The 24,985-nt window shown below is 33.2% G+C and overlaps 1 protein-coding gene across 5 annotated transcripts in view; it reads left to right on the top strand.

Moving 5' to 3' along the window:
- WDR20 (WD repeat domain 20) overlaps positions 1–24,985 on the top strand; it is an 85,152-nt gene that overhangs the window by 48,237 nt on the left and 11,930 nt on the right. For 3 of the 5 annotated variants that reach the window (XR_007950741.1, XM_051978338.1, XM_051978339.1), the window contains exons 2-3: positions 7,621–7,803; positions 18,556–19,836. Coding sequence is in view for 4 of the 5 variants with exons in the window: in XM_051978338.1 (XP_051834298.1) it covers positions 7,621–7,803; positions 18,556–19,836 (1,464 nt within the window). In the remaining variant the exon portion in view is untranslated. Of the gene's footprint in view, positions 1–7,620; positions 7,804–18,555; positions 19,837–22,628; positions 24,965–24,985 lie in introns of those variants that run through there. The other 2 variants (XM_051978337.1, XM_051978340.1) reach the window with 1 other exon arrangement.

Raw genomic sequence — 24,985 nt, 5'->3', positions numbered from 1 at the left:
AAGAATGATTACCAGACCTTCTGAAATGAAAAAATTACAAAAATATTTTGGGGAATTGATATATTACAATCTTTTGAGAGTGAAGATTTTATAGATTTACCTGGACCTTTTCTGACAATAATCTTAATATATAGCCTTGAATGAAAAATTGAGAATAAGTAAAATTTACTTTTTTCCAATTGTCAGTACTTTAGTATTTAGATTTTTCTTCATATCATTGAATAGCAGCAATTTAAAAAACTTTTCTTAATTATTCTTTCAACTTTTAACTAAGCCTCTCCTTCTAGAGAATCAGAAACCTTAACAGTTACTAGGTCCTTCTGAATGTCTTGTTTTCTTTTTCAGTAATAGTTTGTTAGATCCTAGTGCTATTTTTCCATAGTTTACTTTGATCCCGTCTTAGTAGGAAAACTTGACTTAGCCATACTAACAGCTCCCGCAGTATTTCTAGTGATCATTGAAGTGTGCTACAACTTTTACATTAATATTACTAAGAGAACAATAAAGCAGTTGTATACAGCACAAAATTGACAGTACTCATAACTGAGGAAATCAACACAATCCCATTTCATCTATTTTAGATCAGACATTAAGTCAGTCTAGTGTCCATAGAAGTACACATACATTGATGTCCCAAAATGAAAGTATATGAAAATTCTTATTTTAAGAAATACACATATAACTATAGATTCCATAATTTCCTTCAAGACTCAGTTCAAGTTCTGTATCTTCATGAAGCCTTTTCCCTACACTTAAATGCTTGAGTCCTTCTTCTTTGTACTTTAAAACTACCTTATACTTTATTTATTCTGCATATATCCTTTAATATGTACATGTGGTCTCCTTGTTTGGAATGTAATCTCTTTGAAGTTAGAAATAATTCCATTTTTTCCTTTGTATATCCAATGCCTAGCACTCGTGCTTGGCAGGTGGATGATTAAATATTTATTGATTGATGAAAAAGTAATTCTGTAAAGTAGTTGTAAAGTATTTCCTTTTTCCAGAAAGGCAGTCTGGCATAACACTATGGTAAAAGCACAGCATATCTATTCAAGAGACTTGGTTTCATTTTGTGATTCTTGCTGTATGACTGAACAAACATGACATTGAACCTTATTCACAAAGATGAGTATATAATACTTTACTAACCATATAAAGTATGAATTTAAATCTTTTGACTCTCCAATTGGAATGCTTTTCCAAGAGGCACTAAGATATATATATATATATAATAGAAGTAAAACTCCCCCTGCCCCTCTCCCCAAAGTTTAACTTGTGTACTAGATTGATCCAGATTAGAACATGAAGCCCCTGAACAGTATGTTCAGAACACCATAGATAAGAATCATAGGTTTCTATAGTTGGAAGAGATCTTTTAAAAATTAGAATAAATCTTTAACATAATTTTAAAAATTAATACTTTAAGCTACATTCTGTCACAACATTTTTATATGAGACTGGATATATTATGTAAAGCTCTTTTTTTTTCTTTTTTAAAGAAATTTGTTTACTTTACAAATTTGCATTTTTCTCCCTTAAACAGAAACAACTCATCTTCAAAACTCCAAAGCAAAAAAAGGCTCATTTTTTTTTAAAGTACATGTTATGTTTAATATGATGGTCCCAACACTATCATGTTTCTCTGTGTCTCTTTGAATTTGATTTTTAACATTTTTTTAAATGTTTCATGCTAGTTGCTTTGTTGTTGTTGTTGTTGTTTTGTTTTTTTTGGTATAACCATTACAACCTACCCTTACATCTCTTCCCATACCTCTCTCCCTCCTGCTTTTACCCCTAAAGAAGAAAAGGGCAGGAAATCCTCTCTCAAAAGATGGAAGAAATCTTAGAAAACATCTAATTCAATCTCAGTTTTTACCACATCCTCAAGAGTTATCCACAAGATTCTTGATCATCAAAAAAGTTTTTGTTATAATTTCATCAAACACAGTTTATTCTAGGACTTGTTGCTTTTGCTTTACTTTTCTTTAATTTATAATGTGAAATGATTTTCTCATTCTATTATATGATTCCCTATGCTTAGCAAGTATATCACACCTTAAATTTTTACAGATCCTACATTTTTTATGTGTTAGCTTGTTTAAATGTATCTAATGCCAAGTAAGCAAATTTTAGATGCAGCTATCTTGAGCTGAGGAAATTGACTGAGAAAGGGATCCTATGGGTGGAACAAGCATAAATAGAATTAGAAATGTTCTGTTGCTATTTTAGAGACATTCATTAGAGGACAGACAGATAACAACAGAATGCTTTAGCAGTAATTCTTTTTTTTTTTTAATTTTTATTTAATAATTACTTTATATTGACAGAATCCATGCCAGGGTAATTTTTTTTTTTTACAACATTATCCTTTGCATTCGTTTCTGTTCCAATTTTTTTCCCCTCCCTCCCTCCACTCCCTCCCCTAGATGGCAAGCAGTCCTTTATATGTTGGATATGTTGCAGTATATCCTAGATACAATATATGTTTGCAGAACCGAACAGTTCTCTTGTTGCATAGGGAGAATTGGATTCAGAAGGTATAAATAACCCGGGAAGAAAAACAAAAATGCAGATAGTTCACATTCGTTTCCCAGTGTTCTTTCTTTGGGTGTAGCTGCTTTTGTCCATCATTTATCAATTGAAACTCAGGTCTCTTTGTCAAAGAAATCCACTTCCATCAAAATATGTCCTCATATAATATCGTTGTCGAAGTGTATAATGATCTCCTGGTTCTGCTCATTTCACTTAGCATCAGTTCATGTAAGTCTCGCCAGTCCTCTCTGTATTCATCCTGCTGGTCATTTCTTACAGAACAATAATATTCCATAACATTCATATACCACAATTTACCCAGCCATTCTCCAATTGATGGGCATCCATTCATTTTCCAGTTTCTAGCCACTACAAATAGGACTGCTACAAACATTTTGGCACATACAGGTCCCTTTCCCTTCTTTAGTATTTCTTTGGGATATAAGCCCAATAGAAACACTAGCAGTAATTCTTAACAGAATATTAATCTCTTTTACATTAGAAGCATTGTCAATAATGGTGTTAAAATCAAAATACAGATTTCTGTGGTTTAAATCAGTATTGTCAGTCTTTGTGTCAGTGACCTTATCTTTATTTATTTATATTTATTTATTTGTTTTTAGGTTAATAATAGCTTTTTTTCCCCAAAATATATGCAAATTTTCACTCTGCTTGCATTTTTGTAATTTTTTTTCCTTCTTGATTCGATTTTTCATGTGCAGCAAGACAACTGAATAAATAAGTATACATATATTGAATTTAACATACTTTAACATATTTAACATGTATTGGACTACCTGCCGTCTAGGGGAGGTGAGGGGGAAGAAAGGGAAAATTTGGAACAGACAGTTTTGCCAGGGTCAGTGTTGAAAAATTACCCATAATATGTTTTATAAATAAAAAACTATAATAAAATAAATTTTTAAAAAAGAAAAAAAACAAAATACAGGCAAAGATAATTTTCAACATTCACCCTTGCAAAACTTTGTGTTTCAAGTTTTTCTTCTCTTCTTCTTTTCTCCCTCTTCCCTAACTAGCAAGTAATCCAATACAGATTAAACATGTGTAATTCTTCTAAACATATTTCCACATTTATCATGCTGCACAAGAAAAAATCAAATCAAAAAGGAAACAAACAACAAAAAATGTGAAAATAATATGTTGTGATCCACATTCAGGTCCTCATAATACTCTCTCTAGATGCAAATGGCTCTCTCCATAACAAGTCTATAGGAATTGGCTTGAATTACCTCATTGTTGAAAAGAACCAAATCCATCACTGTTGATCATCACATAAGCTTTTGCTATATACAATGTTTTCATGGTTCTGCTCATTTCATTTAGCATCAATTCATACAAGTCTTCCTAGGCTTTTATGAAATCAGTCTGCTTATCATTTTTTTTTTTAATTAGAACTTTTTATTGACAGAACATGTGCATGGGTAATTATTTACAACATAATCCCTTGCACTCACTTTTGTTCGGACTTTTCCCTTCCCTCCCTTCACCCCCTCCCCTAGATGGCAGGCAGTCTTATACATGTTAAATATGTTATAGTATATCCTAGATGTAATATATGTATGCAAAACCGTACCGTTCTCTTGTCTGCTCATCATTTCTTATAGAACCGTAATATTCCACTACATTCATATTCTGTAACTTATTCAACCATTCCCCAACTGATGGGCATCCATCAGTTTCTAGTTCCTTGCCACTATAAAAAATTTTGCACATAGGGTCCTTTTTCCTTTTTCATCATCTCTTTGGAATACAGGCCCAGTAGAAATACTGCTAGATCAGTGTTTGATAGCCCTTTGAGCATAATTTCAAATTGCTCTCCAGAATGGTTGGATAAATTTGCAACTCCACTAGCAATGCATTAGTGTCTCAATTTTCCCACATATTTTCCAACATTTATCATCTTAGCCTGAGGGATGTGTAGTGCTACCTCAGAGTTGTCTGTCTTTGCATTTTCTAATCAATAATGATTTAGAGCATTTTTTTCATATGACTAGAAATGGTTTTAATTTCTTCATCTGAAAATTGTTTTTTTTTTAAATATCCTTTGACCACTTATCAGTTGGGAAATGACTTATACTTTTATAAATTTGAGTCAGTTCTTTATGTATTTTAGAAATGAGACATTTATCAGAAACTCTGGCTATATAAATTTTTTCACAGCTTTCTGCTTCCCCTCTAATTTTGGCTACATTGGCTTTGTGCAAAACCATTTTAATTTAATATAATCAAAATTATACATTTTGCATTTCATATTGTTCTCTAGTTCTTCTTTGGCCATAAATTCCTCTTTGCTTCACATATCTGACAGGTATCTCTTGCTCTACTAATTTGCTCATGGTTTCACCCTTTATGTCTAAATATATTACACTCATAGATCTTCATAGGTGAATGGTATTAGAAGTGGCTTTTCATATTTTTTTCCTTTGAAGTTATCCTCGTTCTGTGTTATTTTGCCACAGTCACTTTTAATTTTTTAAGAGTAGTTACTTCCTTGCTTACATTGTGATAACTATTTGTGTATATTGTTTTCTTGGCTCTATGTACTTCAGTTTGTATCAGTTCATCAGTTCACAATTTGTGTAAGCCATTCCCTGTCAGTGGGTATCTACTCTGTTTCCAGTTCTTTGCTATCACAAAAAGTTTTGCTTTACATATTTTGTATATGGGGCGCTTATTTTCAAGTCTAAGCTTAGTAATAGAATCTCAGGGTCAAAGTACATAGATTTTTAATCACTTTATTTGAATAATTTCAAATTGTTTTCCTTGATGTTTATACTGCTTCAAAGTTCTATTAAAGTGCATTAATGTACCTATCTTCCCACAACCTTTCCAACATCGGCTATTTCCATCTTTTCTCATCTTTGCCAATGTTTAAGGTGTGTCATTCTTCAATTTTCATCAAGTATCCTTGGAATGACTTTAATTAGAGTTCTAAGATTTCTTTAGATCAATTTTAGCTTTCACTACTTTTTTTGCTTTATGATGTAATACTACTCATGTAGTACTCTTGTGTAAGATTTTATAAATTGGTTCGCATAATAACCCCATGTTGCCCAAAGTCATCTCTCTTAACTTGGTAGAAAATTACATGTTTGCATTCTCTGAACTCTTTTGGTTTTTAATTAATCAAGGGACAATTGATAGGTGCTTCATTTAATATTGATTCATGCAACATTAGAAAACTTTAGTTTTCAGCACATTTGGTATTTTCTAGAGAATTTATAGGATTTAGGATATGAACAATGGTCATTGAGGATTGAAAAGACATGTATAAATGGGTTCAGAGCTGGAGTATCCCTTGTCACTGGGATCTATTGAAGTATTGAAAAAATTACACTTGTAAACATTGTAAGACAAATATGATAATGCATGAACCATATTTCTTTGGTGCTTTTTAATTTACAAAGCACTTTATTCAAGTTATAAAGTAAGTTAATACTTACTTTATAATTCCTCACATAATTCCTGTTATAAACATAGAATAAATATTTTTATCCCCATTTTTGTAAATTATGAAACCAAGACAACAAGAGACAAAACTAGTCTGTGAGTCTCTTTTTAAAGATATTTATCTTTCCCTAGTTTGGGGATTTGGCCCATATTTGTCTTGTGGAGAGAATATTTTCTCTCTAAAAAAATTCATTTTTATGGTATTGGAATTACTTGTTTTTTGAATGTGTGATACAATTCACTTGGGAACCCATCTGGTACCAGTACTTTTTAAAAAATAATTTTAAAAAATTAAAAATAGGTGTTACAGTGAATAGAGAACCAGTCCTGAAGTCAGGAGGACCTGAGTTCAAATCTAGCCCCAGACACTTAACACTTCCTGGGCAAGTCACTTAACCCCAATTGCCTCCAAAAAAAAAAAAAAAAGAAAGAAAGAAATTCAATAGCCTGTTCAGTTTTTCTGATACTGGTTTACTTCCTTCCGTACTCTGCTCTCAAACCACTTCTTCAAAATCCACCTGGCATTTCTCTGTTCCTATTCCCCATCTTAGGTTTTGTCTCCTGTCATACACATTGTTAGAGCATGTTGTCTTTTCCTTTGCATAAATCATTCCCCATCTTGTGGTACTTACTTTTGTTCAGAGTTTATTTCTCCTGGTAAAATGTAAGCTCTTCATGAAAGGAGCTGATTCTTTTTGGTCTCTGCATTCCCATTGATAGTTCCTTGCTCATAATATTGAGTTTGATACATTTCTGTTTCTTTGGAGCCATGCTTCTTTAAGTGGTAGATAGAAGACAGGTGATATAGGGCAGTAGTTAAGTGTTAAAGGGAGTATTTGATTTCTTCACACAAGTAAGTTTTGGGGGAATAGAGACCATCATATTTCCTCTAGGGCTTGCATATGAGAAGGTGCTGTTAAGAGATTTGTCTATGCATTAATAGACACTGAAGAAGGTATAAAGGTAAGTCACTTCAAGGAGCATATTAGTCTAGTACTTAAGATACAACAAAGTATATTAAAGAATTGCAGAACAAGTGCTGTGTAAGATCCTTGGAAAAGGAAGAGCTTTATTGAATACTTCAATCACAGGAGCATTAGATTTTTTTTTTTAGTTGGACTGTGAAAGATAGTTAAGATGAAAATTACCCTTCATATAGAGAATTAACTCACTAATGATTGAATTAGTGAAAAAACCTGCAACAATTCAACCTTCTTGAGTATATTTTGCTTGGGCTAATATTATATATTATTACATATTGTTCCCCAAATACTCACTGACAAATGATGAGTCAGCATAGATTTAAAATTTGCAGCAAAAAACCAAAGTTTGGATAATCGAATGGATCACATAGTTTTTAAACTTGAAACTTTATGTAAGGTGATACTCCAATTTAAAATATGAATTAAAAAAAGAAACCATGAATTGGGAAAAGATTGTGGAATAAAATGTATTAAAGTCTGGCAGAATTTTAAGAGGCAAAGACTATGGCTTCTTTCACCCTTAGCCTGCTGAGTTCTTTGCATATTGTAATAACTTAATATTAATTGATATTGTACCTTAACAGTTGCACTCAGTTTGATGTTTATCTTGTGTATTTTTCTTTGTCTTTCCCAGGCTGCTGACTTGAGTAAACCGATAGATAAAAGGATATACAAAGGAACACAGCCTACATGTCATGACTTCAACCACCTAACAGCCACAGCAGAAAGTGTCTCCCTACTGGTGGGCTTTTCTGCAGGCCAAGTCCAACTCATAGACCCAATCAAAAAAGAAACTAGCAAACTATTTAATGAGGAAGTAAGTAAAGAACTCATTCCCCTTTTTCAAGGGGCCCCTCTTTCTACTTCTTTGTGAGCTGATTTTTATTTACATAGAAATACCAAAATTTGTGTTTTAAATTACCTTCTTAAGTCTTGCCTATTTTTTTATTAGTAGTATTTTATTTGCTTTTATGGTATATCCTTATGGATCTCTTGCTTCAAGAAAAAAAAAGAATATTCATTAATTCAGAATTCTCTTACTTTAGAAAATAATTGCTTTAAATATTTAAAGGTGGAATTATTCATGTTATTGGAAATTTTTGCAGCATAATTTAATGAATTTGATGATTTTTGCTATAACCTACTTAAGTGCTGTATCTTTTTTTGTCTGTCTTACACTGACATTTTCTGACCCAAAAATAATATAGCCCTGCTCTTAGAAACACTGTTTACATATTGCTTTTGGCAAGGTTAGAAATTTTGCAATTTTAATTGGATCACATGACTGAGTTATTAGTTTAAATTATATTTTGAAAGGAATCAGATATGCTCATGCAGTCAATCCAGAAACATGTTTTAGGGCTCATGAATATAGTAGGTTGAAATTGGCAACCAAATTTGCTAATAATGAAATACAAATTTTATGGAAGAGTTATTTCAAGTATTCTTGCCTTACCCTGATAAAAAAAATTTGTATCTCACATTGGAACTGGGCTAGGTATCTGAAACTTCTGTCCAGTTCTGAGATTCTATCAAATAGTATAGTTGCTGGGGGGGGGGTGTATGCTATTTTACTTTCTTCTCTTTGCTCATTTCACCTAGTTTGCCAAGTTTCACTGTCAAATGAAAAAATAAGGTAAACTTGAGTGATGAAAAAACCGGGAACTTAATGTTTTCTATTTTCTGTTTCTGTCACTTATCTTGGTGTGCTCTCGGGAAATTACTTAATTTCATCATATTTCAAATTGTTTCTCTTGGGGAATAAAAGGAGAGACAGTAATAATAAATTTGCTTTGTAAATTTAGTGTTTAGAATTCTTGGAAGGAAAGTGCACTATCAATTAAGGGTTGGGTTTTTTTAATCTTTGTATATTTAATACATGCAAAATATGTTGATATACCTAAATTTTATTGCTCAGAATATATATTCCAGTTCCAAAAAAAGTAAAACACGTGCATATGTGTGCATGTATTTTAGGAAAGACAGCTTTCTTGTTTAGAAAAAAATTCCAATAAAAATGACCCTGTTCTGAAATTTTTTTCCTGCAGTTTTTGTGGTATATGGTATTTAATAATATTGCAATTCACTAATTAGCATAAAAGAATTTTTAGATGTATTTGTTTTTTGCAAAATGACTTGACCCAATACAAGTAAGAAAGTTTCATTGCATGGGAAGAAAACATTGAATTAATAGAAATTCTTGATCTTTTTGGCAATGTATAGAATGTGTGTAGAATTCTTTGGAGGCATTATAGGTATCATTTTGTTATGAAAGCAACTCTTGAGTTGTAATTGATTGTTTTATATTTTGAATGATTTGGGATTTGATGGGGGTAGAATTGGTAAGGGCAGTACTGAATAGGAAGAACATGTAAAACTTTCTTGAAAAATCTTGGTTGTTTCCTGAGTGTTGTACTCTTTAGGCAGAAAATAAAAAATCGATGTAGTTGGGGATGGGAGGCAGGGAGGTTTGAATGGCAAAGAGATTAAATGGGTTTTGGTACAACATATCCTTAAAGATTTATCAGTAGGTACTTATCAAGCAGACTCTTCTATAGTCTGAAGTTGTTACTAAAGATTGTCTTTCAATTTATATGTATAATTTAAAAAATTTTATTATTTGTTCACATTTTACTTCACAAAGGGTATATAATAATTATACCTGTGACTTCATTGATGTAGGAAAAATCCTGGATGAGTACTTAAAAAGATGTGTTCAAATCTAGATTAAGAAACTTCAACTACCAGGATAGTTCTGTGCCTTTTCAGCAATTTATAATGTTAAATTATTATTTATAACACTGGGAAATTAGGTGATTTTCCAAGTCTTCCTCCAAGACTAGTAGTACCACTTGCTGCCTCTACTTACTAACTCTATGACCCCCAGGCAAGTCACTTAACCCCAATTGCCTTGCCCTTCCCTCCCAAATGCTAAAAAACTTTTTTTGCATTTCATATTGATTTTTAGAGTTAGAAGGAGAGAGTGGAAAATGAGTTTACACAAAATCACTATCCAGAGGTAGTAAGTGGCAGAACCAGGATTCAGTCTAGATCCTGTAACTCCAAGTCCAATGCCTTATATTTTTCAAAACACTTTCAAGTATACTTTATATGATCCTCACAAGAACTTTAGAGAGTTGGTTAAACAAATACTTATAGAAGATGAAATTAAGGTGGAGGTGAGAGAATAAGTCTTTAATTCTAGAACTGCTTAACCCAGAAGGAAATAAAAAGCAGAGCAGAAAATAGATTGTCTTTGCCGAAATAGCAGATCTTAGTTTGAGCATTACTTATTTGGGATGTGGGAATTCTACTCCTGCTGATCACTTCTTATCATATTCACCTTGTACCTACAGTATACATAATCTAACTTAAATCTATTGTACTAGTTTTTCTCTTCCCTACTAAAGTATCCCTGACTAAAATCATTCATTTGCCTAAGCATCTTTTAGACCCTGTCTGGCAAGCCATCTAGTCTTGACTTACTCTAGACCAACTATACTTCCTGTTATCTCCTAAAGAAGGGCTTCTTAAACTTTTTCAACTTACAACCTCCTTTTGCTCAAAAAATTTTTATGTAACCCTAGGTATATAGGTATATAAAATAGGTATACAAATCAAACATTTACTGATAATAAATCATAATTTCACGACTTCCATACTCAATTATTAGTTACCAAATGAGGTCATGAACCTTGTGAGTTTAAGGTCATGAGTTTAATAAATTGGGTCCGAAAGTACTAACAGAGTTCCTTATTTTCCTTACGTGAAAATTTCTTGCAAGTACCTTGGCTTTCACTAACATTTAAGAGTAATCATATTTATACAGTCTGTGTATGGAAGGATTTTGATCAGAGGTGAACAATTTATTTTATCTGTAGACTTGTGAACACGAAATAAGTTGTTATAATGATCCCTGGTTCTCTTTCTATAGCCAGTAGATGTCAGACTTAAGTTGAACATCAGATCAGATACCATTCTTTTCATTCATTGGGGTTGGACAACAAAGTTTGCAACTTGCCCAGTTACAATTATAAAGCCACCAACTCAACCCAAGCACAATTTTAAACTTAGTATCAAGAATAGCCAGTTACAGGATATACAGTCTTTGATCAGGGAAACTTTTAGGCTTACCTGTGTGTGAATGTTTCAGAAATGTTAAATGTTAAAAAAAAAAAAAATGTTCAAGAAAGATTTTTCCTCCAGTCAGGATTCAGGTGAATATCATTTTCTTTCCCTCTCCCTCCAGAAAAGAGGAACTGAGTTTTTTATCTTCATCTCACCAGTCACTATCATAATCAAATTACACATTTTTCAGTTTTTAATTGATGCCAAACCAAACGAAACTCTTAAGTACTTGATCCTTTCTAACCATGAAAATGATTATAGACTGTTTTGGATGTTTTGAGAATACATGAGAAAACAGTATGGTATATAATAAAATTCATATGACTGTCTTTAGAATAGGGAAGACCTCATTTCAGGTCTTGCTTTCTCTATTTGTTACTTATCTTTCTGTGTTTATACATTGTCTTATCATGGGCAAGTAGCTTAATTTCAATTACAAACTACAAAGCAAGTACTAAAGTAGAAAGAGTTTCTTAACTGTACCAAGGAAATCATAGGTATGATCTCCCAAAATACTCAGTTTCCTATCTGAATTTTATTATATTCTCAATGTTTAGGAAATATCTGTCTTAACTTATTGTGACAGCACACTTCATTCTCTCTATAATGGAATTCAAGTTCCTATCTCTGAAAAAGGAAATGACAGTCTTTGCCTAAGTATTACTATGTATTATATAAAGTGACTAAATGAACTTTATATAAAGAATGTTTTGGTAAATAGTTTTTTTAAGCACTTACTGGGTACACTATGGAATGTAATTTCTTAAAAAGATTACTTTTGAGGTGGTATGTTGTGGTAAGTATTCATACTTTTATTATCTCCTTTTTTAAGGGGTTAAATATTTAGCCTTTTATAACTGACACTTGTTTATTCTGTGGTCAAAGCTATAATTAGCAAAAATTCAGTATAGTTACTAAAATCTCAAGCAACTGTTTGGTTACTATGTTATGTCATAACTTAAATATAACTTTAATTATTAATATATGGTAACTATAGTATCTCATAAAATAATATGGTAACATTAAAACCAAATTTTTATACCAATCATTTCCAGATAAATTTCTTCTACCCATAAACAACCACACCAAACAATTTCTAAGCTTGGATTATTTCTAAGCTTAAGAGTATAATATACTATAGTATATAGTATAGTAAAATTAGCATAGGAATGAGCATAGATCACAATTTTTTTGTCGATCAGAAATTAAAAGATGATAGAATAATATTGTGATTTATTGGGAAAAATTAGATTTAAATATTTCTCCACTCCATTCATATAGAAATTATTTTAACTTAAGCTTTCACTATCTCTCCTCTAGAACATTATGATAGCTTTCTAATTGGTCTCTCTGTCTTTACTTTCTTTTCCTCTCCAATCCATCCTCCACATAGCTGCCAAAATAGGCACAGACCTGATTATTTCACTTCCTTGCTCAAAAACTTTGAAAGGCTTCCAATTGATCGACATTCAAAACTTTTGATAATCTGATATCTACTTATCTTTCCAGTCTTTTCACATTCTTATCCTTTATGAATGCTAATATTTAGCCTATCTAGATTCCTTCCTCCAGTTGAATATATTTACATTAGCTTTTCTTCCCATGCCTGGTATATACTTGCCTTTCACTTCTGCTTTTTAGAATTATTCCTCTTCAATACTTGCCTGATTTTTCCTACCTCCTTCCTAATTGCCAAGGTTTTCTTCCTTCTCAGGTTACCTTGTTTTATATAGTTTAATTTGCATGTGCTGTTATCCCCACTTCAGGAGTCCTTGTATTCCTTGCATCTACAGTAGGACCTTGCACTGTTAACAAGTGTGCACATAGTAAGGAAGCAGCTGGTGGCACCATGGATAGAGTACTGAGCTGATATCAGGAAGTCTTGAGACAGTTATTAGTGGTTTGACCTTGGGCAAGTAACTTAGTTTCTGCCTCAGTTTTCTCATCTGTAAAATGGGAATAAATAATTTCACATACCTCATAGGGCTGTTGTGAAGATCAAATAGATATTTGTAAAAATCACCTAACACATAGCCTGGTACATAGTAGATGCTATATATGTTTATTTCCTTGACTTTCCCTTTCCTTTTCCCCCTTCTTCTGTAAAATTAAATTGAATTTTATACTTAATAAGTCACTAACCTTTTGGTGGTTTTCCTCATAAAATTGTGATCCTTAACTACCTTTAGAGCCATTAAATTTAAAAAAACATTTATCAAGTATTAGTTTGAGTAACATAAGCATAGAGAAGGTATATGCTTCTGCCCTCAAAAAGAGTTCAGTTTATTTGGTCAGGGAATGTGACACATAATTAAGATTACAAAATCATTAGGAAAAGTTGTGGACAAAGAGTGTCCCATTTGAGATTCTAGGAAGAAAATATTGCTTGGCAACATATACCACAGCTAGGAGAAAGATAAACTTTAAATAGGATCCTAAGTTTGAGGACCTAAAAATAGGATCCTAAGTTTGAGGACCTAAGAGGTAGAAAGTAGTAGATTTAAGGAATATATTCTTCAGGGAAAATTTCTAGATGAAGTAACTTTTGATTTGAGTTATAAAGGTTGTGTAGAAATTCAATGAGTTATAAGGGAGAGAGGGAGGGAGAAAATTTCTGACAGAGAATAATGTAAACAGTGCCCTGAAGGTTGAAATTGAAAAGCTACAGTTCGGCCCAAGTGCATAATAATATACAAAAAGATTAATAACAGAAAGCTGAAGTGAGACAAAATCTAACAGGGCTTTGTTCATCAGACTATAGGGGACCTCAAGATTTTTGAAAAGAACAATAATGCTGTCCTTATCTCATCATCATTATAATAGCATTTACAAATATCTCATTTTATCCTCATAACAACTTGAGAGATAGGTGCTGTTATTATTTTCATTTTACAAATGCTGAGGTAGATAGTTAAGTGACTTGTCATGGTCACACAGTAAGCAATAAGGATCTAAAACAGGATTTTAATTCTGACCTTCCTGATTTATCCATTGCACTGATTTAAAAAATTTGGAGAACCAAGAGAGTATGGTGTTTCTAATATCAAGGAATGAAAAATATCCAGTAGATTAGAATGGACTTTTGTGTCTGGGACTCTTAGAGAAATCAAAGTAAATTCAAACTGAATCAGAATGACTTGTTAGATTTGATAATCAGAAGACTTTTGGTGACTTTTGAGAGAGTGGTTAGTGGAATAGCCGGGTAAGGAGACTTTTAAGGGATTGAAGAGGCAGAGAGGAGTAAGGAAGTTGAGTCATCAGCTATATACTGATGATCATAGACGTTGAGGTGTGAAACAGAGGAGAAGATAATAGTTGAGTGAGTTTTAAAAAAAAAAGTCAAAGGTTAAAAAATAGAACTAGGGAAACCTAATAGTTTTCATAAGTAGTTTGATCTCCTTGCTCTTAGCCCCTACTTTATTATCGGTTTCCATTCTTCACTAGTTCCTTTTTTATCTACTTAAAACATTCTTAAGTCTACACTAAACTTACAATAGAATTTGAAAAAAGTTGGGAATGGGATCAAGGAACTAAAGGACTGGGCAATAATTTTTGAAAGTGTCTAAAGAGTGAAGTAAAAGTGCTGTCATATGGCCTCAAGAAGCTCAGTGAAGCAGGTAGTTAAATGCTATATGCTTTAATGAGGAAAAGGACAAGAGGAGAGAGATTTGAAACATAAAGGTAATGAGAAAGAAATTAATTTTTTTATTTTATAATAACTTTATATTGATAGAATCCATGCCAGGGTAATTTTTTTACAACATTATCCTTTGCACTCGCTTCTGTTCCAATTTTTCCCCTCCCTCCCTCCATCCTCTCCCCTAGATGGCAAGCAGTCCTATATATGTTAGATATGTTGCAGTATATCTTAGATACAATATATGTTTCCAGAACTGAACAGTTCTCTTGTTGCACAGGGAGAATTGGATTCAGAAGGTAAAAATAACCCGGGAAGAAAAACAAAAATGCAAATAGTTCACATTCGTTTCCCAGTGTTCTTTCTTTGGGTGTAGCTGCTTTTGTCCATCATTTATCAATTGAAACTCAGGTCTCTTTGTCAAAGAAATCTACTTCCATCAGAATACATCCTCATACAATATCGTTGTCGAAGTGTATAATGATCTCCTGGTTCTGCTCATTTCACTTAGCATCAGTTCATGTAAGTCTCTCCAAGCCTCTCTGTATTCATCCTGCTGGTCATTTCTTACAGAACAATAATATTCCATACCACAATTTACCCAGCCATTCTCCAATTGATAGGCATCCATTCAATTTCCAGTTTCTAGCCACTATAAACAGGGCTGCCACAAACATTTTGGCACATACAGGTCCCTTTCCCTTCTTTAGTATCTCTTTGGGGTATAAGCCCAGTAGTAGCACTGCTGGATCAAAGGGTATGCACAGTTTGATAACTTTTGGGGCATAATTCCAGATTGCTCTCCAGAATGGTAGGATTCATTCACAGTTCCACCAACAATGCATCAGTGTCCCAGTTTTCCCGCATCCCCTCCAACATTCATCATTATTTTTTCCTGTCATTTTAGCCAATCTGACAGGTGTGTAGTAGTATCTCAGAGTAGTCTTAATTTGCATTTCTCTGATCAATAATGATTTGGAACAATCTTTCATATGAGTGGTAATAGTTTCAATTTCATCACCTGAAAATTGTCTGTTCATATCCTTTGACCATTCATCAATTGGAGAATGGCTTGATTTCTTATAAATTAGAGTCAGTTCTCTATATATTTTGGAAATGAGGCCTTTATCAGAACCTTTAACTGTGAAGATGTTTTCCCAATTTGTTGCTTCCCTTCTAATCTTGTTTACAGTAGTTTTGTTTGTACAAAGGCTTTTTAATTTGATGTAATCAAAATTTTCTATTTTGTGATTAGTAATGGTCTCTAGTTCATCTTTGGTCACAAATTTCTGAGAAAGAAATTAGTAAGAATAGAATAGAAGGATTGTTGAACAAAGGTAAAGACCAAATTGAGGTTGAATAACATTTTTTTGCTTAGTAAAATCAAGTTTTATGGGTTTTTTTTTCCCTCCATTGATATCCATTAGCCTTAGAATGAAAATGGAGAGAGGAGAGGTATGGTCAGGGTCCTTGAGGATTTGAAGATTGGGAATGGCAAAGGTTTTAGGGTAGGTGGGACAGGGAAAAGAGAAAAATTATTCTTAAATTAATAGGCTATTAAAGTCTAGGTATAGAGGGGGACAGAGTAGAGGCAGAATTGGTGAAATGAATTGGAAGAATAAGAATATATTGAAGTTATAATAGCAAAGAGTATGGAAAGTTAGGGTAATCTCATGATTCTCAAGACCCATTTAATAGAGCCATCTCCTTCCCCTAGCAATGACTTCTCTGGAGGGCCCAAGGTATCTGGTACTTTGGGCAGGCTCTGACTTGCTATGCCTTACAAAGTTATATGGAAGGACTTTGGTTTAGAAATGAATGAGTTAACCTAATAGGGCTTTGAGGAGCAAATTCATTATAATTTTTTGCTGCCATTTTTGTTACTCCCATAAAAGCAAAAATGTCCATAATAATCACATGAAATAATTTTTTAATGTTGATTAAAATGACAGATATGATAGTTGGTTTTTTTTTTCCCCAGGAACTTTGAAATAATCATTTCCTAAAAGAAAAGTCAAAATTTTTATAAATAATTATGGTGAAATTCTTTAACTATTTTTGTCTATCTACATTAATTCTTCCCCTCCACCCCAATGACTACTACTGAACTTGTCTGTTTATATGTATATTTTGGCATTTTTTGTTATTTACTATAAAAATTGAAATCACCAAATGTTTTAGGAAGGCCTTACCCAGTATCAGTGACCCTTGTCATTGAAAAATTCACATTTTTAAGTTTTTAATTACTGTTATAATTACTGTATGAATTTGTGTTGAGAGATTATAACCTATATGTCAAGAATAATTATAATGGATAGTAAAAGAAGCAAGCAAAAGGTCCTTGGCTTTGTGTCTTCTACTAAAAACATTTCAGTGTAGTAAAGACCAGTTGAACTTTATCCTATATAAATTAAGTCTAAAAATTCCAACAGCTATAGATCAAACATAAGTAGCATTTAATTTTCTCATTAGTTTAGTATTTTGCTTGATCCCTTGAAAAGTAAATGATATGAATCCTATTGTGTTGTTTTAAGATGTAATTATAAATTTTTACCCTTAAAGTATCATAGAGATTGAGCTAGCAATGTTTCTGGCCACGCATTTCAAGATCATGCTTAATTGCCTCAATTTCCTCATCTTTGAAATGAAAATGAGTGTAACACTTAGTTTTTTTTTTCTCCAATTTTTAACATCCTTTGAGTCATTTTTATTCATGACTAGGTTGATAGGTGGTCTAGTTTCCATATTTTAAATATGGAATGTTTGAACATTGTAGTTCAATCCCAGTTTTGAAATTGTTTCTTAATTCTGAACCACCCACTGGTAGACAACCTGCCATATAGATTGTAGCTTTTCTGAGACTTCTTACAGTTATGTAATAGTGCATAATAAATTTAAAAATCTGCATTACCAGCTTATTACTATTAGCAGCAGCTGCATCACAACCCATTATTTAGTTTTATTTTATTTTATTTTATTTTTTTTTTTGCTGAGGCAATTGGGGTTAAGTGACTTGCCCAGGGTCACACAGCTAGACAGTGTCTGAGACCAGATTTGAACTCGGGGCCTCCTGACTTCAGGGCTGGTGCTCTTATCCACTGCGCCACCTAGCTGCCCCCAGTTTTAATTTCTAAAAAGAATTATTGAACAAGTTACTTCTTCATTTCAGTAAAAATATAAGAGAAACATTTATTTGAAATAATCAAAAGAACTAAAACTAAAGGATCACAGTGCTAACTTTACTCCAGGGACATAAGACTCCTGAGATGGCATTTGTGAAATTCCAACCAATTATGAGAATGTGTGACTTCAAAATTGCTGAAGTCTGATCAGAACAGTTGACATTGTCAATAGTGACTATTTGAGGACTGGGAAAAAGTATAAGAACACTGATAATTCTAAGTGATATCTTAAGATTTTATCATTTTAAGAACTTGTGGCCCAAAAGATAATATTTTTAGTGGTTGCACTGTCAAAAGAAAAAGATAAATTTTGTAATCAGTAAGTAATGTCTGCATCATTCCTAAGGTTTTTGATAACAGGTTTGAACAATGGTTCCCTGTCATATGAGGCAAATAAGTAAAGATGTTATTAAATTGTTTCTTTTTATATACAATAATGTCTGAATGAAGGATCTTAACCTAGGAAAAATGTTTTCCTAACTTGAAGAGGAAAACCAAGTCTCATGTAATTCAGAGCATTCATAATATCAGAGCATCTTAAATGCATTTTCTTAATTGACAGTTTTGAAATGTAAAATTTCTTCATTTTGACAGCCATTTGTTTTCTGCTTTATTTTCACAGAGACTAATAGACAAATCCAGAGTAACCTGTGTAAAATGGGTGCCAGGTTCGGAAAACCTTTTCCTAGTAGCTCATTCCAGTGGTAATATGTACTTATATAATGTGGAACACACTTGTGGTACCACAGCTCCACACTACCAGCTACTTAAGCAAGGAGAAAGCTTTGCAGTCCACACTTGCAAGAGCAAGTCCACAAGAAACCCTCTCCTTAAGTGGACAGTGGGAGAAGGTTCCCTGAATGAGTTTGCTTTTTCCCCAGATGGGAAGTTCTTAGCATGTGTGAGCCAAGATGGCTTTCTCCGGGTATTTAACTTTGATTCAGTGGAGTTGCACGGTACAATGAAAAGCTACTTTGGAGGACTACTATGTGTTTGTTGGAGCCCAGATGGAAAATATATTGTAACAGGTGGAGAGGATGACTTGGTTACAGTTTGGTCTTTTGTGGACTGTCGAGTAATAGCTAGAGGCCATGGACATAAATCATGGGTCAGCGTTGTAGCATTTGATCCATATACCACTAGTGTAGAAGAAAGTGATCCAATGGAATTTAGTGGCAGTGATGAGGATTTTCAAGACCTCCTTCATTTTGGCAGAGATCGAGCAAATAGTACGCAATCTAGGTTATCAAAAAGGAACTCTACAGATAGTCGCCCAGTAAGCGTTACATATAGGTTTGGCTCAGTGGGCCAAGATACACAACTCTGTTTATGGGACCTTACAGAAGACATTCTTTTTCCCCACCAACCCCTCTCCAGAGCAAGGACACATACAAATGTCATGAATGCCACAAGTCCACCTGCAGGAAGTGGTGGAACCAACCCAGGAAGCAATGGAAACAGCATCACAATGCCTGGAAATTCTGTGCCCCCGCCTCTTCCACGGTCCAACAGCCTTCCACACTCTGCAGTCTCAAATGCCGGCAGTAAAAGCAGTGTCCTGGATGGTGCCATTGCTTCTGGTGTCAGCAAATTCGCAACTCTCTCACTACATGACCGGAAAGAAAGACACCATGACAAAGATCACAAGCGAAATCATAGTATGGGACATATATCTAGCAAGAGTAGTGACAAACTGAACCTAGTTACTAAAACCAAAACGGACCCAGCTAAAACTTTGGGAACTTCTCTGTGCCCCCGAATGGAAGATGTTCCCTTATTAGAGCCTCTTATCTGTAAAAAGATAGCACATGAAAGACTGACTGTATTAATTTTTCTTGAAGACTGTATAGTCACTGCTTGTCAGGAGGGATTTATTTGCACATGGGCAAGGCCTGGTAAAGTGGTAAGTTTTAATCCTTAATGCTGCATCAAGATCTAGACTTGAATAGGTAGTGATTTTTTTCCCCCTTGTGGGAGGGATGGGGTATAAAATGAATGTTGAATGACACTTCTTTATGCTTAATGTAAAGCTAAATGCATCAGAGCCATAATTTTGGATACTGCATGCCATGTAATTCCGAATCATTTGACATCTCACCATAGTACATTAAAAAAGGAAAATATATACAAATTACCAGCCAAGACAGTTATCCTATTGGGAGTACATAGAGCCCTAAGGATCAGTTAGTGTTCCTATATTAGACTCTTGATTTTAGGAAAATCACAGCAATGTGGAAAAACAGTGATTTTAAAAAATACTAAATTGAAAGTTTCTGCTTTGACTGAAGTAGTTTTGCTTAAACTCACTGACTACTAGGCTATTATGCACCTAATGAGAGAATGTGTGTTCATTTCAAAGTCACTAATTGTCATTTATAGTCAAATTTTTTTCAACTTGATCTTGAATGTGGTTTATGAATCTATCTAAAATTTAACTTTAGGAACAAAGCGTTGAGCAGTGTTGATATTCTTTTTACATTGTTATGGCAATCCATCCAAAGACAAGAGCCTTAATTTTTAAAACCCATCTTAGTCATTTTATGACAGAATTAAAGTTGTTTAATAAACATCTTTTCAAAGAAGTGGTTTTGTAGCACTTTGCTTGAGATTCTGAAAAGAGTGGTGTTCTAAGTACATATCCTGTACTACTTAAGAGCCTGTAAGGTGAAAGGAATCATAGACTCAAGGAAGTCTGACAAGTCATCAAAAGTGCCTCTTTGTCATATATAAGCCAAGATAATTTGTACCCAATACTCTGCTCTTTTGGGGGGAGGGGGGATGGAATTGAGGGAAAAGGGAGAAGCAAGTATTTTTGGTGAAACTCCAGCTTAGAGGCCTCAGGCAAGCTTCTTAGTTTCTTTTTATAAAAAGTAATATATTCCCAAAGGCTTAAAAATACAGACTGAATTTGTTTGGATTTTGTTTTTATACCCAAAGGAAACAGACAGAATTTGAGGTCATTTGTGGCTTGGGGTTTTTTTGTTTTTAAATTATGTTTTGTGATACCCAAATGAGTGTTATACACTGGTGAATAGTTTAGCTCTTGGAACTCTCATTTTGATATTGTTTCTAAATAAACAGAGAGCTACTACTTTGGAACTCATGATCGATTAATGGGTATCAGGGAGGGGAGAGTTGCTAGGTAGACTTTTCTCAAAAATTTTGATACTCCAGTCAATGGACTCATGTTGCTTTAAACTACAGTATTTGGTTGTAATTCATAATTTATCTTATCACTTATTTAAAGCACTTCTCTTCTAATATTCAGAATGGTAAAAATTGATTCTTTTTGACTATATTTTGTCAAAATGACAACTTCCTGCTTGATAATTTTTATTCTTGGCATTAAGGTTTGTGGTTATATTATGGTCTACTTCATTAAATCTTCAGATAATCAGAACATGTATTAGTCCAAAGTTAAAATAGTAAAGTAAAAATCTAATGATTTGTATCTCTTGATGAATGGTTTAGTTAAAGGATAACTGAATGATATGTTGTAGCCATTTACACTGGTGCTGCCTGCAACTCTTTAAAGAATTTGCTGGAATCAGGTTTCATCCAGGCCTAGTTTTCTGCACATATAATGGCTGGATCCATTAAATTTATATTTATGAAACTCCTTAATGAAAAGTCTGTTTCTATTACCTTGTAATAGAAATAAAAATATGTAATAAAAATAAAAGCAGTAAAAATCTTTTTTTTTTTTTTTATTAAAGTCACAAAGCACTTTTCAGTTGTACTTTGTTTTCGTTACATATCCCAGAATATTTGTTCCTGGAAAGGGAGGAATGTTAGAGAATGCCCTGTTTTACAAAATGTGATCCTTTGTTCCTAAATGTTAATTGATCCCCAGAGATAACTAAAGACAAAACATTTTAGCAGACCTTTTCACCTTTAGGTCAGTCTAAATTTGGTTGTTAGAAAAGCAAATTAATAACCAACATAGTTTATGCAGTTTTGTGCATAGACATTTTTAGAAATCCTGTTTCAAATGCTTCTGAGACATTGAGTATGCAGTTTCAAAATTCGAGATTGAGTATTTGTCCACTATGGAAAGTGGTTAAAGACAGGTAAGTCATATTCATACTGAAGTTATCCTGGTCTCTAAGATGCTAATATATTATTGCACATTAATGTAAATATCATGGTTTTTTAATATAATTTGGCTAGATTACACCTTCAAGAGATTATTTAAATTTTTTTTCCCCATTTCCTTCTAATGTAATTGAGTTTCACTGTTAGAATTTTTGCTGCTTGGGAATGAGGTGTGAGAGCAGGGACAGAGGGCTTTTGCCAAGTATATAAGAACTTAAATTTTTAATTTAATAAGTTTTGAACACATGAAAACATTTGGGGCATTGTTTTACATTCCAGCAAATATATCCTTAAGATTCTGTATCCTGTATGTACTTTGTCATATTACTTCTCCATCCCCATTTCCTCATAAGTACTTTTTACTTTGTTGAACTGGATTACAGTGAAGAAATAGGGATAGAGTGGACTCTATCTACTATGCTTAGATCCAACCATCTCAGGAGTATAGACTCACAGTGGGTCATTCAGCAGTATTTATTAAAATACTACGTGCTTGTACTCAGCCCTGGGGATACAAAGACAAGCAGACATAGTAGATGACATCATAGAGTCGTCCTCTGACGACTTTCCCTCTTGACTTGTTGCCCCTTTTTTTGACAGCCATCAAAACACTTCTCCTCCTCTAATCAGGAGGACAGAATGCAAGGTATTCTACTGGACCAGAACTAATGTGGCTCCACAAATTGCCCAGAAGACAGTGGGATGGGTGGATCTTTCTCCATTCTCAGTGTTTGCAAAAGCACTAATATATCCTAAAACAGACAGGATGTTGCATAGCTCTCAGATCAGCCAATTTCAGAGTTTTTGTGAATTTTTTGTTAGTTTAAACCTTGAGCTTCCATATGCAATAGTTTTCCAAACACTTTTTGTTTTTGTCCTATTAAGTGGGCTAGAACATCTCTTTTGATAGAAATTTGGAAATAAAAACACAACAGTTGACAGAGGAAGAAAATAAATTGAAAAACATGTTCAGTTGGCTTTTTTTCCTGATTATAAAGAGGCAATAAACCTAAATGAAATACTAAATTTAAGGCTGGAGTGTGGCTTGTTTCCAATCTGATGTTTTAACTTTATGAGAAGTTTAAGAAAACCACAAATTGCTTATTAGAACTTTCAGCAGTCTCTGGCTAGAAGTAATAACTTTGAGTTTGAGTTAATAAGGCATTTCCCTTATCTTTTTTTGAGTCACTATTTCCATAGTCCAGTTTGACACTGATTTTTATCATGCACATAGCCAAGACTGATTCTTGTGGATTGGGATGTATTATGTGAAATTAAAACATAAACCATTTTTGATTCTCATATTGCACAGTGGGGATTCAACATCTATCATCTTAACTCTTTTTTTTTTTTTTGAAAGCAAAAGTTTGTTTTGATTGCAATTTTACTCCAACTGTTGGGAAGGTGTTTTCATTTTTTCCCCCAATGTTTTCAGTATATTACATCTTATACAAAAGGAGAGAAATGTTATGTAAATTATGCCCCTTGAAGCTTCTGGCTGGGCCCAAAAGGATGATGAAAAAAGATGGACAGAAGGACTTTTTAAAACAGGAGGAAACTATAGCAAAGATTTACCATACTTTTCACTTTAGAATAAAACTAAAATAGCTTTAATAGGGGGTGGGGAAAACCAGAACTTTAAGATTTCGTTTATCTGTAAGTATACTGACAGACACATATACCCACAGTTCATATTTGGAAAATGAAATTCATTTTATATCTTCTAGCAGAAAATACTTTAGAGAGTAAGTAATTCACTCACTTGATTCTTTGCATATGTAATAGATCCTGAAATTTGTTCTCAAATTTGTTTGTATTTATTTATTTGAAGTTGTTTTCTTTTGCTCACAACTTACTGAAATCTCTTGACTAAAGAAAAGTACTCTTGATTTCCATGTTGGGACAAGCTTCAAGTTATCACTTAGAAAAATGCCAAAGAACTAATTAAGGCAGGCTGGCAACCTGTACAAATAAACTTTCATAATTCTGTAAATGAAACTTGATAGTTGATTGTCCAGGGGAGAATATAACCACCTTTTAACAAGGTTTTCAGATTCAAGAGGTGTGTGCTACAATATGTTTTAGTATAATAATTTTTGCTCAGTATTTAAACAAACCATATTCAAATACCTCATGCTATAAGTATTGGTGAATGGGAAGAGCAGTTTGCTAATGTTTCTATTGTAAAAGGGCATTTCTCTCTGACAGGTGATATTTTCAGTACTGGTATTTCAGATTCCTAGTAGTCATTTTTATTTCCCAACATAAGATTTTCTGTATCAGCCTCAGGCATAGTACAATTAAAATGAATCATTGTCATATGATCTGGATGACAAAAGCAAAAGTTGACATTTCTGCAGTCTTATGTACATAAATTGGAAGAGGGGAAAGAAAGCCAATGCCTTCTTTAAACTCTTCATATCATCCTAAGTCAGGACTAATAATGATTATTTGTGACAGCAAAATGCTTACTGCTTCAATTAACAAAGCCAAAAATACAGCATGACCTTGTGGTATAATAAAGGATGATTGAGGGCTAATAACCTTGCTGGCTCTCAGCAATTATAGAATTTCCCCCTATATTCAACTATGACCTTTGGAACTTGGTTGTCTATTTCAAAAATATATGCCCCTGCCATATAAGAGAAAGCTATTGATATATTTCATTCATTAGTGCATATGTTATATGAAATCCAGATCATCACTAAGTTGCTGTCTTACAACCTTAATGTGAATCTAATATACAAGAATTTCTTTTTTTTAATTTCTGTATTCTTGGGTTTGTTCAGGACTGCTAATGGTGATACTGTACAAAATCTGTATTATTGACCTTTAATGAAAATCATTAGTAAAATCAGATGTATTTCCTTTTTTTACATTTTCATCTAATTTCTTGAAAACTTGAATAAATTTCATAACAAGCCTTTCTAACAAAATATTGGAAATTAAATTCTTAA

The sequence above is a fragment of the Antechinus flavipes genome, chromosome 2 (assembly GCF_016432865.1).
Source record: "Antechinus flavipes isolate AdamAnt ecotype Samford, QLD, Australia chromosome 2, AdamAnt_v2, whole genome shotgun sequence".
Taxonomy (NCBI): Eukaryota; Metazoa; Chordata; class Mammalia; order Dasyuromorphia; family Dasyuridae; genus Antechinus; species Antechinus flavipes.
Note: the sequence above shows the minus strand (reverse complement) of the source record. Positions and strands in the feature narration are given on the sequence as shown.